This window comes from Nannobrachium achirus (genome assembly GCF_963921795.1).
Source record: "Nannobrachium achirus genome assembly, chromosome: 2".
NCBI classification, from domain to species: Eukaryota; Metazoa; Chordata; class Actinopteri; order Myctophiformes; family Myctophidae; genus Nannobrachium; species Nannobrachium achirus.
Window position 1 is genome coordinate 46000765 of NC_137811.1, and position 14922 is coordinate 46015686.

The 14922-nt window shown below is 43.2% G+C and overlaps 1 protein-coding gene across 1 annotated transcript in view; it reads right to left on the minus strand.

Moving 5' to 3' along the window:
• Positions 1 to 3129: 3129 nt before the first annotated feature.
• Positions 3130 to 14922, minus strand: part of LOC308298647 (doublecortin domain-containing protein 2-like) — a gene marked incomplete at both ends in the record, with an annotated part of 41670 nt that continues 29877 nt past the window's right edge. The window contains 2 exons of the mRNA XM_080742290.1: positions 3130 to 3912; positions 4590 to 4657. Coding sequence (XP_080598416.1) covers positions 3130 to 3912; positions 4590 to 4657 — 851 coding nt within the window. The remainder of the gene's footprint in view (positions 3913 to 4589; positions 4658 to 14922) is intronic.

A 14922-nucleotide genomic window follows, 5' to 3' on the forward strand; every position in this document is an offset into this window, starting at 1 on the left:
TATGAAATTGGTTAAAGCTATACTGTGTAAGTTGCTCAACTTGTGGTCAGTAGCTCTATAGCAAACCTCGGTCGCGTCCGCGTCTTCCGGCCGCTTTTGGGTTCTCACACCCTCCACCTCGCCGAGATCTATCTTTTGAGGGGTCCCTGGTTCCTGTGCGTTCAGCCATTCCGGAGATACACTCCTTCAAAGACCCATGCTTCACCGTGCACCCGAGAGACACACGGGAGACTACAAATATGGCCGCCCTAGCGACCCCACTCCAAGATGCGCTGTGATTGGCCGGCAGTGTATAACCCTCGCTGTGATTGGCCGGTAGTATGATGACGTCATTTTGCTGCGAAATTCTCCCCCCCTCACGGCTCATAGAAAACATATAAAGAGAAGGCTTTTGAAGCTGAAAATAACGGAGTGGGGGTTCTAAAACTTTAGCGATTTAACAGTTAGGACCATTTTAAGATTTGTTTTATAAAAAAAGTTACATGGTATAACTTTAAGTCTGCTTGTGGGTTAACAATACCACCGACGACCTCACCCTAAAGGGCGAGGTCGCGCCATGTCTTCTTGGCCGTCTGTCCAGTGATGTATATCGGACCAGTTACCCATATATGGAGATCCATACTGTATATGGAGATATGCTGTGTGAGACCCCAAACATGCTTACTCAGTTCGTTAAGTGAAAATCCTATGACGACTATATCTGACATCAAACATACAATCCCTTTCATGCCCAATTGTCCATACATGGAGATCCCTGTCTGAACCAGCCACACAGATATGGACTGTCTTCCTCCATAGGCTATATGGGCATTCCCATATAAAGTCCTGTTAGATATGGGCTTAATATTGATGACATCAGGGATCACCATGTATGGGCATAAAAGGGATTGTTATATAACATCACAACATACAATACATTTTATGCCCATACATGGAGATCCCTGTCTGAACCAGCTAAACCACTGTGATGTAACCTGTTTATGCCCATATCCCTGCTCTCAGTATCTGACTGTGATGTCACCTGTGATGTCAGTGATGTGTCAGGGGAACCACAGTATCAGGCGTTATCCCTGCTCTGAGCCTGTGATGTCACAGTGATGTGTCAGGGAAACTACAGTATCAGGCGTTATCCCTGCTCTGAGCCTGTGATGTCACAGTGATGTGTCAGGGGAACCACAGTGTCAGGCGTGACATACTATACAGACAGACGGACAGAGATCCGTGGACAAGATGGGTCCGTTTCCATAGTTAACTGCGACCTACAGTACGGTCGCAATAACTGCATTGGATCCTTTGGAATACGTGTAGATTTTGACAACTCCTGGAAAGTAATGGGTTTGGACATACAAGGGTTCCACCCGACCACCCGACAGACACAAGGTTACAATACACTAAACCCTGATTAGGTTACATAAGACCTGTAGTTACCATAATCATTTATGGGAAGAGGAGTCGTGTGCTGTTGTGGCCAGATTAACGCACGCACGCACGCACGCACGCACGCACGCACGCACGCACGCACGCACGCACAGTGAAAGAGGCCAGGTGGAGAGATACAGTAGGACAGGATAGATGGTACATCCAGAAATAGAACCTTGACGAGAGAAGCAGGATGACTCACAGGTGAGGAGGTACCCCCTCCTCTCTCTCTCTTTCTCTCTGTTCCTTCTATTAATGGGGACATTGAATCTCAATTTGAACCAATACATCAAATAGAGGAGAGCAGAGCAGAGAAGGGATCATATAAACAGAATTAGACCACACTTACTCATTGCCACGTCTGTGGGTGGATGTTATAGGTGTTTTTATGCAAACCTGTTCCCCATTTAATGGGTCAAAAGCCTATGGCTGGTGGGTAATTTATCATGCCTGTAGCAATATGGTTTCATAAGCCTGTAGCACAGGGTGAAAACAGAATTACGGAGTAAATGGGTTAAATAGGTTGAGAAAGGAATGTGCTGTACATGCAGTACTGTAGATATAGACAGATGGGCAAAAAAACAACCAATATAATCTGTTTTCGGGTAAAAACAGTATGTGAATATTTTACTCAAGATGGTGGTCTGGTAACTGAGGTCATAGTATGAATAATCCTGACCGACCTACAGTAGAAATAGTATTCCAGGTACAGTAATCCTACCTATCTGTAGTCAGGGATAGATGATTACTGTATGTTTGTAAAAAAAATGTAAAGGTTTGAAATGCCTACCAATGGTGTCACTGGAATGATTCAATACATTTTGTTTAATAGTCCTTTATTTTTTGTTAGTTGTAACAAACATGCATAATGAAGCTATGACTTAAAACAGTGTGAAATGTTTAACTGCCATTCAACCCAGCTGTCTACCATGTCATACATACAAAAACTCTAAAAATAAATACCAAGGATAATCATACACGATTGAAGACAATAAATACATTTTCTTCCAAAAGGTAGGTCCAAAGGTAGCCATACTAGTTATTATTGTGGGTACTAGTGAGGCAGGAGGAACCTGGTTTACGATGCTATATAGTGAGTGTCACATTATTGGAAGTACAATGATTGTACTTTCATTTCCTCTGTGTCACTCACTACCCACACTCACAGACAGTGCATATTGACACAATAAGGCAGCCTAATAGAGCTTAAATCTTAATTAAACGGCAGATTATAGGCTAATATTTGTTTTGCTTATACAGTATGTGCTTTCCACAGTCCTTCTGTGGTGCTTTCCAGGTGACATGTTACAGCCATTCAGTCAAAGCGTCTATTGCTTGTCACAGTGCAAAGCCCTTTCTTTTCTCATGTAGAATCAAGCCCATCTAATAAAGTATTGCTTTAGTGTTTCATCTTGGATTACAGTTCAAGCCTTGGCATTTGTTCTGCCACCTTAACCACCATACTTTGTCGTAACGAAAACTGCAGCTCTACAAGCTCACAATGTGCACATTTGTGATGCATTGTGAACTTTTAGATTAGCATTTCTTTGGCCGAATGTTCACCTATTTTCACCAAATGCTCATTTATTTTAGCAGGATGCTTATCTTATATTCACTTATTACTGTATAAGATGACTAATACGTATATGTTCCTGTGATGATTAATTGCTAGTGTTGCTTGCTATTCTCAACCTCACTCAACCATACTCTTCACTTCCTTTCCCCACCTCTTTCTTCCCCCGGTTGCTCACCTGTTTTCTGCTCTTTGTTTCTCTCCTCATCATCTGTTTGAGCTCTGTTAACTTTGGCATGTTCTGAAGTCTCCCCTTTCTTTCCTCCCTCCCCTTTATTGAAAACTGCACCTTTCTCCGCTACACCGTTGAGCCCTCCATCCACCTCTCTCTCCACTTCTCGTGATCCTCCTTTGGCACCCTCTCTTTCCTCTCTTCTGACCTCAGTTTCTTCCTTGCTACTGCCCCTACCATTCTTCTCTGGTGGTTCACCGCTGTTTCCGCTCTCTTGCTCTTTTCCCTCCGCACCCGTGGCATTGCCTCTGTCCTTCTCTCTTATGCTATCTGGGTCTTTATCCTCCTTTCCACTGGTTTTGTCTCTCCGCTGTTTGGCATCCTGGCCTTCAGTACTGTTGCTGCTGGTTCCTTGCTCTACCTCATCCTCTGTCTGCTCCCCCTCCGTAGGCTCCTGTTTAACCTCCTCATTTACCTCTGCCTCCTCCTTAGCTTCCTGTTTAACCTCCTCCTTCTCCCTCGCCTCCTGCTTAACCTCTTCCTGTCTAGCTGCCTCTTCTTTCTTCTCCGCTCCTCCATTCACCAAGCTAGGCCCTGCTGTCGCTCCTTTCTCTGATGTCTGGCTTGGAGCCTGGATTTCCTTCTTCTCCTCTTTGATGGAGGAGGTGTCTTCTGCGTTGGTGTCGGTGGCCTCAGCAGCCGTGACCTTCTCCTTTATCTTTTCAGCATTCTCCTTGGCTGTAGCTTTCTGTAATGTGCATACCATAGAAATAGGTTACTTACAACTTCATATTGCATTGGGAACATAAATTGCAGAAATATGTGTGTGTGTGTGTGTGTGTGTGTGTGTGTGTGTGTGTGTGTGTGTGTGTGTGTGTGTGTGTGTGTGTGTGTGTGTGTGTGTGTGTGTGTGTGTGTGTGTGTCTGTCTGTCTGTACTCTGTTTGTCTAACTCGGGCACAGTCTGAGCGAATGACTTCAAACCTGGCGCTTGTGTGCCGGCGATGACCAGATGTGCAGAGTTGGAATTCAGCAGAACACACATATGTCTGTATCTGTCTGTCACGTTTGTGCCACTGGACCATGGTACTGTGCACAATAAGCCCTTTCTTTTACATGTCAAAGCACCATATTTGGTTGATCAGTCTTTGATCAGTGGTGTTTCTATTACAACCATTAACAATGAAATGAAATGCTCATCAACAGTGCATGTGATAAACATTGTGTGGTGTAGTTTAGAATAGCTTAAAAATTATTTGTATTGTATACGGTTTTCCACTAGCCAGCATAAAGAAAAAAAGACATGGATTTGCCAGATATGGCAGATAACAAATTGATAAGCTCTCCCTGAACACACACGTTGAATGCTCAATCTGAACATGTATGCCAGAACTGGGCATACACCAGTGTGTAGTTATAATGTCACCTCTTCATCTGGAGAGTCTTGTGGAGACTTGTTCTCAGCGTCTGCATCATTAACCTTTGATTCATCATCTGCCAACAGAGGAGAGAGAGACATACGTAAGTGGTATCGCTGTGCGCCATGAATGATGGGAAACGCCTGCGGCGGTCTTGGCAAGTAGACAGAATCGACAGAACCACTATCGCACAGAAGTCTTGCTGTGTATTTCCATCTCAATGTGCAATATGTTGGCTTGTCTAGGCCAGCGATGCTCAATCTTTTTTACTTCAAGGATTCCCCAGTTTGATAAGCATTAGGCCATATAGCTCCATTTGATGTTTCTTTATCTCTTCACTGCAAAGTCCTTTATTAATTTAACTGAGTGTACAAATGGAAACAAATTGTTTAACAATTAACTAAATAACCAACTAACTAACTAACTAAGTAGGAACTAACTAACTACTATTTAAGGGTCTGTAACTCTGAGAGTTACATTTGTACACTCTCTGAGTTACAGACCTGTAAGGGTTAATGTGGTTCCTACTATCAGTAATTTAGCTAGGGACCCCTCAAGGACCCCTGGCTTGAGAACTAGTGGTCTAGCCCAACTGAAGTATAACACAGGAATGAACAAAGGTGTTTACAAAATGCATAATGTAGATTCTATCTAAATGTGCCACAGGTTTGAACAAGGTCAAGATGAGAATGACACTCTAAAGGCGGTGAAAGGTAGTGATAATTTAAGTATAATTTACAGAAATGTCTCATGTATTTCATCATAATGTATGACATGATTACATTATGATATATTACCCATACCATGGCACATAAACACAAAGATAGACTAAGTTCCACTTCAACAAACATAGAGTAACAGTGACACCTGGTGGTATAAAATGAAATGCACCCAACCTGGTTCATACAAGTAAACAACTTCCCCAGACAATGGAAGTGAAGCAGAGGAATCTTTTTTAAACCTTTAAGGTAACTGATTATGTGATAAAATGCCATCGTAAAGATAAACTAAATTCCTTCTACAAGACTTCATCATTACCAACCCTATCATCATTTTCATAACATACATTATATTTCAATATGAAAGTAATACACAATAAGCGTTAATTTATCATGGATGTAACACACTGATTCCATTTGTTGCTTTCGAGGTTGGCGCACGCACGCACACGCACACGCACACACGCACAGCATCCTGGCAGTGATCCTCTACAACTGCACAAGTACTACTGGGCTACCTGAGGTTGTCATGAGATTAGAATCAGAAATTCTCTTACAGACAAATTAGAGCCTTTGACAGCTGAACATATCCAATCATATATCTATGTGTTGTCATAGCCTAACTTATAAGGCAGGGTGAATACAATACTGTAGGCCAGTGGCAACTTTTTAATTTCAAGACCCCCAATTTGGTATACATATTAGGACCCGCATAACTCTGAGAGTGTGCAAATGGAACCAAATGGACCTGTAAGGGTATTTGGTTCCAAATGTATATACTCAATATTTCCGACCAGTACGGGTCCAATTGGTTCCACACTATCATCATTTAAAAGGGGAGGCCCCAAGGGGTCCTGGAGGGGGTTCTGGAGGGTCGCATTTTCAGAACCCCTACTGTAGGCCATTGTAGAGCATGGGGGGAAAAACATACTGATTAAAATCTGTCTAAAATCTCTCCTGTGGGTCCACAGAAGTAACCAATCAAACCCCTGCAGAATTAATAGACCACCATGTGGGACATTTATAAGCAATCCTATAGCCCCCTGTGTTTAAACTAAAGCCTGATTGATGCCGCGGCGCGCAACCAAGTATAAAACAAGGGCTATAAGACCTCCTGCTGGAGCTTGGTAACAGCGACTTGTTCACTTCGATTGAGACAATCAAGTCAGCCAAGCGGTGTTGGTTGGTTGAAGTGCAGAATTAATACCGGGGGTTTTCAGCTTTCACAAGCACAACCGAATCATGAGGCTTGGAGTAATTACCCATAATAATTAAGCATTATAAAGAGGAATACAACTGTACGCTCTGATAAACAACACAATTACACACTTGTTTTTAAACACCGGCTGAGATGAAATTTGCAATCATATAGGGCTACGAGAGCCAGGATAGAAAGAGAGAGAGGAAAAAAGTGTAAATTAATGTCTTTAATAAGGGTTTCCCTTTTTCCTCACACCAGTTAAAGGAGAAATATTGCCCGGGTGAAGATTAGAGGAGTTTATGGAGACATTTAATGCATTTCAAATGCAAAACTGATTGAAGTTTAGCTGTGGGGGGAGATGAAACGTTATGGTAATAATAACAGACTTCTTTAAGAATATTTTATGGAAATCTCCTGCATTCATTAACGGGGAGGGCCATACGACTGACTGTAAGCAGAAAGCAGCGGATGAGTTAATATGACTGTAAACATCTTAACGTGATTTGAGTCTGAGGCCCTGGCTCATGAAAATGCTAAATCAAATTAAATACAATATTTAGAAAACTCCCCTTCTTCCTTTTCATTAAATCCACAAGATCCGGAGTCTGGCACTGAAAATGGCTGGAGACTTTGGGCTCTGTCTGTTTGTATTACACATACATGTACACAGACATACACGCATGAATATATATATATATATATATATATATATATATATATATATATATATATATATATATATGATATGATAAGCAACACAGAAACTCAGTGCGGATATACTTTATGTACAGTATGTCAAATTATATATACATATGAATGGGAATTGCTGTCATTTTGATGATATGCAGTCTAAATGGAACCTTGCACGCACGCACGCACGCATGCATGCACGCACGCGCAAAAACACACACACACACACACACACACACACACACACACACACACACACACACACACACACACACACACACACACACACACACACACACACACACACACACACACACACACACACACACACACACACACACACAGCCTTAAAGTCACACTTACGTAATTACGACCGTCAGGTTGCAGTTACTACTAAAACCTCCACCGGCTGTCTGTCAGTCAGTCTGTCAGTCTGTCCGTCACGTCACACTTTTCCCCAACTCATATCTCTGCCACCGTTGCCCCAATCCATGCCAAACTTTGCACACACACTCCTTGCCTGCCAATCCACAACCTCCACCCCTCCAGGGACCCCCAGGGACCCCCTTCCGCCGCCGCCAAAAAGTGCAATAATGACCAAATGACCACCCCAATGGAGACAGGGGTAACTGGAGGCAAAGATGGCGGCGGTTTCTGTGCTGCCGCGCAGATTTGCGGGGCGTGGGGAAAGTTCTTCGAATGGGAGTTACTTGTTCTTTGAACGGGCGTGGGAAAAGGTCTACGATAATGCTGGGCCTGGGATATAATAAAGAGAGAACCAGCGGCTTGCCGCTCCACTCGCATCCAACTTTGGGTTTGGGGTCTCGGCCGCGGACCGCCTCCAGTTACCCATGCCCAGGCGATATAACAGGGGATAGAGAGAGAGAGAGAGAACCAGGGGCACGGGGCGGCAGCCGTTCCACTCCTATCCGACTTTGGAGCCTTGGCGTGGGACGGCCGAGTGGCTCGTATCGCCGACCACCTCCGCCCTCCGGGAACCCCTGGAGTTATCGCGGAGCTCCGGGGACAACCTGGCGGCGCCGCGCTAGCCGGGAAAATTACCCTTCTAACGGGGTGGCTCACGCACGGCGCCCGGGGACCATCATTCCGGATCGCGCCGCTGCGGAGGACCCCGCCACTGCAGCCCACTTCGGATAGGAGTGGATCGGCGGCCGCCCGTGCCCCTGCATGTTTCTCTCTCTATATATCCGCATGTCCCCCTGTTATGTTATATAGCCAGGGGTCCCTGGAGGTGGTCCACGGCAAGTGTGCCACTCGTCGGTCCGAGGCCGATCGAGGCGGCCCCTTCAGTTAGTCATACTTGCCCCAATGGGGCTGTTCACAGGGAATACCCGGGGACCACCGACTCCTGGTGCTCCAGAATGGATGCAAAAGTGGTCACACCCCCTAGTGGAGGACCCCCGCAACTGCAGCGCACATAAAATGCCGTAACTCGGGCTAGGAGCGACCGGGAGAGCCGGGGCCCGTACCCACACGTCCGCCCTGGCGGCGCCAAGAGAGCCGTCAACATGAATCTGTCCCATATAGCGCCACCATCAGGACCATTTTCCCCAAACATTTTTGGACACTGCTCCTACAGATTTTGCCCTAAAATCACGCAAATCGGTACACAGTATGTCTACAATCAACTCATCAACATGGATCTGTCCCATATAGCGCCACCATCAGGCTGATTTTTTTCAAACACATTTTTGGACATTCCTCCTACAGATTTTGCCCTAAAATAACGCAAATTGGTACACAGTATGTCTACACTCATGCCATCAACATTGGTCTGTCCCATATAGCGCCAGCATCAGGCCGATTTTTTAAAACACATTTTTGGACACTGCTCCTACAGATTTTGCCCTAAAATAACGCAAATCGGTACACAGTATGTCTACACTCATGCCATCAACATTGGTCTGTCCCATTTAGCACCACCATCAGGCCGATTTTTTTAAACACATTTTTGGACACTGCCCCTACAGATTTTGCCCTAAAATCACGCGAATCGGTACACAGAATGTCTACACTCATGTCATCAACATGGATCTGTCCCATATAGCGTCACCATCTGGCCGATTTTTTCAAACACATTTTTGGACACTGCTCCTACACATTTTGCCTTAAAATCACGCTGCGACCTGACGGTCGCTTATCTCCCGATTAGGGAGTCTTACTGTTTTTTTATATAATCGTTCACTGGTATATTTTTCACAATCCACATAGATTTACACAATCCACATAGATTCTATACAAAGTTTTTTGTTACAGGTGTCTGACCCTGACACTCATGCCAAAATTATTGATTTATTTACATATCAAAGTCAATACATACAGTTTTTGACAATGTTGGTGTTGCTTTTCTAAATAGCCTCGGCAGCCTCACACCATTTGCTTTGGAACGGTACAGCCATGGTTTAGTTTCAAACTGAATTCTGGGAATTACAGATACTAATAATAGACCATAGATGGATCAGAGGGGTTGCCAAAAAGACTACTAAAATAAAGGTGACACAGCATGAATTTAAGGCTCAAGTATACATCCATTGAACTACACCTTGGCATGTGCACAAAGGTCAAAACATTGGGTTTGTGACCAAAACCATTTTACAGCCCAATAATGCAGGGGTTTTCAAAGTGGGTGCCGGGGCACCCTGGGGTGCCGTGACGGCAGTCCAGAGGTGCCGAGATCATTTGATAATATTTGGAATTTATTTGAACACTTGAAAAAATATTTAGTATCATTTTAAACTTGAAGTACAAAGTTATTTTCAGTCAGTTCTAACCAAAATGGCTATTATCTCAACGTTTTCCTCACAACATAATCACTAAAATATCGTCACTGTCGGGCAGAAACCTTATCTCCAAGTTTCAAATGTGTACGTCTTTTGGTAAAGCAAAGCCCTGCTTCATCATACAAGACTGTCGCACAAAACTAGTGAAAACAGCCGATCTACAAGCCCTGCAACAATGTATAGTGAAAAGACCATGGCTCATCTGCCAGTAGACTTTAGGTGAGGTGCTGGAGCCAATGGAACAAGATGACAAATGAAAAGGTGCCTAGGCACACTCAAAAGCAAAATCCAAGTTCTTTATTTTCAGTTAGAGTGCAAGCTTTCGGTCATAGACCTTCTTCAGGCATTCTACAGCCCAAGAAGTTGAAATCGGCAAGCAGCCTCGTTGCGGCAGGATTTGTCAAACAGTTCCTTGTGGTGGTGGAACAAGAAAAAACTGTCTAAAAATCTATTATAGTAACATATGCAGAGCCCATGCTTGTATATTTGATGTGCTTGTCCAATCCCTTCAGTAATTACATGCACACCGGGAGACCTGAATGTATACTGTACCAGGTAACATTATGTGAAAGCGACTCCATTAAATATTTATGGATAAACCAACATCGGATATTATAACGGTAACAACCCCCTGTGGTTTGTTAGAGTCCAACTAAAGGCTGCATCTACATAATGCTGTCAACAAACTGCCACTGCCACATTTTTCTTCTTCGGTCACAGTAGAGATAGATTCACTTTTTATTTTCCACACTGCAGAGACCAATGGAAAAATGTCAACGAATGAATGTACAACATTGACTGTATATTCAACATATTCATTTCATCTCTCACAACCAGGCTTTCTGACTACGGTATTTTTAGGGATCCACAAACTTTTACATGCCAAGGACCCACAAGCCTCTTCTGCTCCTGGCACGGCCCACCCTGAGGATCTTTCCATGTAGATTGGGGTCCCAGACATTTAAAAAGGGGGTCAGCGGCCTAGTGTATATCCAGTGGTGTAAAGTAATGAAGTAAATTTACTCTGTAAATAAGTACTGTACTTAAGTACACTTTTGAGATATTTTGACTTGACTTTATTTTATTTCCAGTTTTCATTAATTTTACTTCTACATCTCAGAGGCAAATATTTTAGTTTTACTCCAAATTATTTGAAAACTTTATTTACTATAGTTACTTTGTAGATTTTGATTATTACAAAGCATACAATACCCACTTCAACCCTATATATATTTCGCCCATTTGAAAATAGCCGATCTACAAGCTCACAATGCATCGTAGATCTGCTATTTTCTAAAGATTTTTATACATTTTATACATTTAAAAACTTGTGAAGCGGGACATTCTGCATAATGAGTAGCCTACTCTACTTTTGCTACTTTAAGTACATTTACTTTTGTACTCAAGTAAATTTTGAATTCCAGACTTTTACTTGTAACAGTGTTTCTACAGTATATTGCAGTATTAACCCTTTTAATTGAGTAAAAAATGGAAGTGCTTTTTCCACCAATGTGTATATCAAAACTATAATATCATTGCCAACAGAAGAAGAGCTTAATGTTATCCAAACAAAGAGGTTACAGATAAATATTCAACATTAAAATAAATCTTTCCTCATGTAATCCCTGCGGCATTGAACAGGTATATGCTGTCAGCTATGATTCCAGTGAAAATGCAAGGCTGTTCCTTTTTTTATCATGTCAAGCATCAATTATACTTCATCGACCGCATCACTTCATGAAAATAATTGATTTTCAAGGAGATTAGAAAAGTTTATGTAGACATAAATGTACATCACAATATAGACATTATATTGAAAATCGGTTGAAAATCGGTTATTTTCAGTGCGCATGATGAGACAAATTGGGTTTACTCCGTTCATAGTGTTGGTGTTGTGGGCCACTCTGGAGGGTCATAGTGTTATGCATTCTTGAAAACACTGACTGGTGCAAAACGGGGGGGGAAAACGAGATCCACATGGGAACGCCGTGGCTTCATGTGGTTCTCGAACTTCATGTGGACATCGTCTATGACGAAACTATTGCATGATGTATGACTCAAGATCTGGGCATTGGTTTCACCCCGATCTGAGCTCCTTTGACTTCCATTAGAACATGTAAAATTCAAAATATAAAGCATATACCAGTAAGACTCTCTAATCGGGAGATAAGCCACCGTCAGGTCGCATGTAGGCAACATGTGTAGGAGCAGTGTCCATTAATGTTGTCTGCAAAAAGCAACCTCATGGTGGTGCTAGAAGAGGGGCATGTGAGAAATCAGGAGTGTGTGTGCAAAGTTTGGCATGGATAGGGGCAACGGTGCCGGACAGACAGACAGACAGACAGACAGACAGACAGACAGACAGACAGACAGACAGACAGACAGACAGACAGACAGACAGACAGACAGACAGGCACGCACGCACGCACGCACGCACGCACGCACGCACGCACGCACACACACACACACACACACAGGCCAATCATCTTATAGAATGCTAGCCTCCTGCAGAGCCACACAGTAAAAGACCCTGGGTGAGATAATGGCGTGCAGATTGCAGGAAGGCCTCTTTTTCCTGAATGTACAGGAAACCTGAATGGGTGAACGTCAGCAAAACCAGGTTGTCAATAAATTCCTTCTTCTGCAGTGGGGCCATGAACAGGTTTATGGTCAGAGGAGAGATGTTGATTTAGACAGCTGATGTCTATGGTGGCTCATTGCCAGGGAAAGACTACAGTAGGTAGTTAATGTTTAGAGTGAGATATGCTGATGGCACCATAGGGACCAGTACAGTTGTAGTTGTATTGAGCTGTACCCGTAATTCCATTGTTCTAAGAAATAAGCAAATAAAGAGGCTCACGGTGCTCAGATACCGTACAGTATCTGTGCAGTATAGATACTGCTCAGAGCAGTATAGATACTGTTAACACAACTTAATTCAGCAGCTTAACCCGACTTAAAGTTATACCATGTAACTTTTTTTATAAAACAAATCTTAAAATTGTCCTAACTGTTAAATCGCTAAAGTTTTAGAACACCCACTCCGTGAATTTCATCCCCTAAAGCCTTCTGTAAATATGTTTTCTATGATTCTGACCGGGGACCGGATTTCGCGGCAAAATTACGTCATCATACACTACCGGCCAATCACAGCGAGGGTTATACACTGCCGGCCAATCACAGCGCATCTTGCTGACTTCTCAGGAAGTAGCTTGCCTCAACATAACAACAGCAACCTCGGGTGAAGGAGTCCGTTTCTCCGGAATGCCTGAACGCACAGGAACCAGGGACCCCTCTAAAGATAGATCTCGGCGAGCTGCAGGCGGCCGCGGTGGTGAGAGGAGAAAAACTGCCGAAAGACGCGGACGCGGCCGCGGTTTGCTATACAGCTCTGACCACTAGTTGAGCAACTTACACAGTATAGCTTTAAGTCGTGTTAACTATGGTCACCAAACACCCGCCCGATGACGTCATGGTGTAATCGACACCAGAAATAACGATTTTTTTAGGATAAAAAAAGGAAAACACACACAGAGTCCTGCTTAACCTTCATTCTCGGACTCGCCTCACCCCTATTCACCAGTCTAGCGTGGGGTGGCTCAGGGTAGATGACAGACTACAGCATCTTGCAATGGGCCTGGTGTACAAAATACACTACACCACTAAGATACCCATGTACCTGACAACATACTTCAAAAACTTCAAATTGTCCACAATTACAACACCAGAGGCACCGTCACAGACCATGTTCAACACAGAGTCGACTCAAACAAATGGTCTAATTCTTCTATACCACTAAAATGTGGAACACCCTGACCCTACCGAAGGCCTTATGTAAATCCCTAACTTCCTTTAAAACCGCTCTTACAGGCGGCTGCCACTCGAAACTGGTAACTTTAAACCCAGCCTAACCTTACCCTCCCCTGACCCCTCTTTGTAAATAATTTGCATTGTTTTTTTTGTTTAAAAATGTTTTTTTTTTTTTTTTTTTTTTTTACTTAGAAGTGTTTTTTTTTCTGATGATATCTACTGCATAGTACTGTGTTCTATCTGTCTGTCATTCAATGTTATATGAGTTAAAGAAAAGGATCTCAATGTAAATATGCCGCAAGGCTTACCCGAGTTTCCTTTTAGTTGACCTTGTAACAGTGAACTGCATTGTCATGAAACTGTACCTTTCCCTATGCAAACCTCTAATAAATACTTCAATCAATCAATCAAAAACACGTTAGTGTGTATGGGGAGAGTGGCTGGGAACAAGGTGCCGTGAGACGGCTGGATCTTTCACACGCTCGCAGTCGGACAAGGAATATTTCCAATTCCAGCAAACCCGTGGCCGTCTTTTGAATCCTCCCGTGCACGGATGCGCGCAACAGAGAATATTCAGCGATTTTTCAAAGGTAGGCGAAAAAATTAAAAACCCAGTGTCAGGTGCTGTACTGTACTGATATGGTGGATGGTGGGAGATAAATGTTGCCTTACTGCACATCTGCATTGCTACTGCACATCTGCATTTAGAAACCAATGTGTGTAAACGTTGTTAATACGGTCTAAAGTCTGAACAAGACATTTCCAATCTCATCTGATTAATTCTGCTGGGTTAAATACAGTAAACACTAAAGTCTTTACTTACAACATAATGTATTTATATCACCCCTCAAAGCACCCTCAGTATATCAACATATATTGCTTATTTACCCCTGGTTGGTTCCCCCACTCAGCACATGGCTAAGTTATGATGGAGTGTAAAACAGCAAGGGTAATAACTCTGAGCAGTAAATATGAAATGTTGCCACTCAGCAGTGGACCACATTCACTGACCAGGGTCTTGTTAAAACATTTAATAACAACATGGCCAATCACCAGCAAATACGCAGCAACAGAGGCGCTGTGGTTGCTGTTGTTTTTCTCTCTTTTTTTTGCTGGGGGT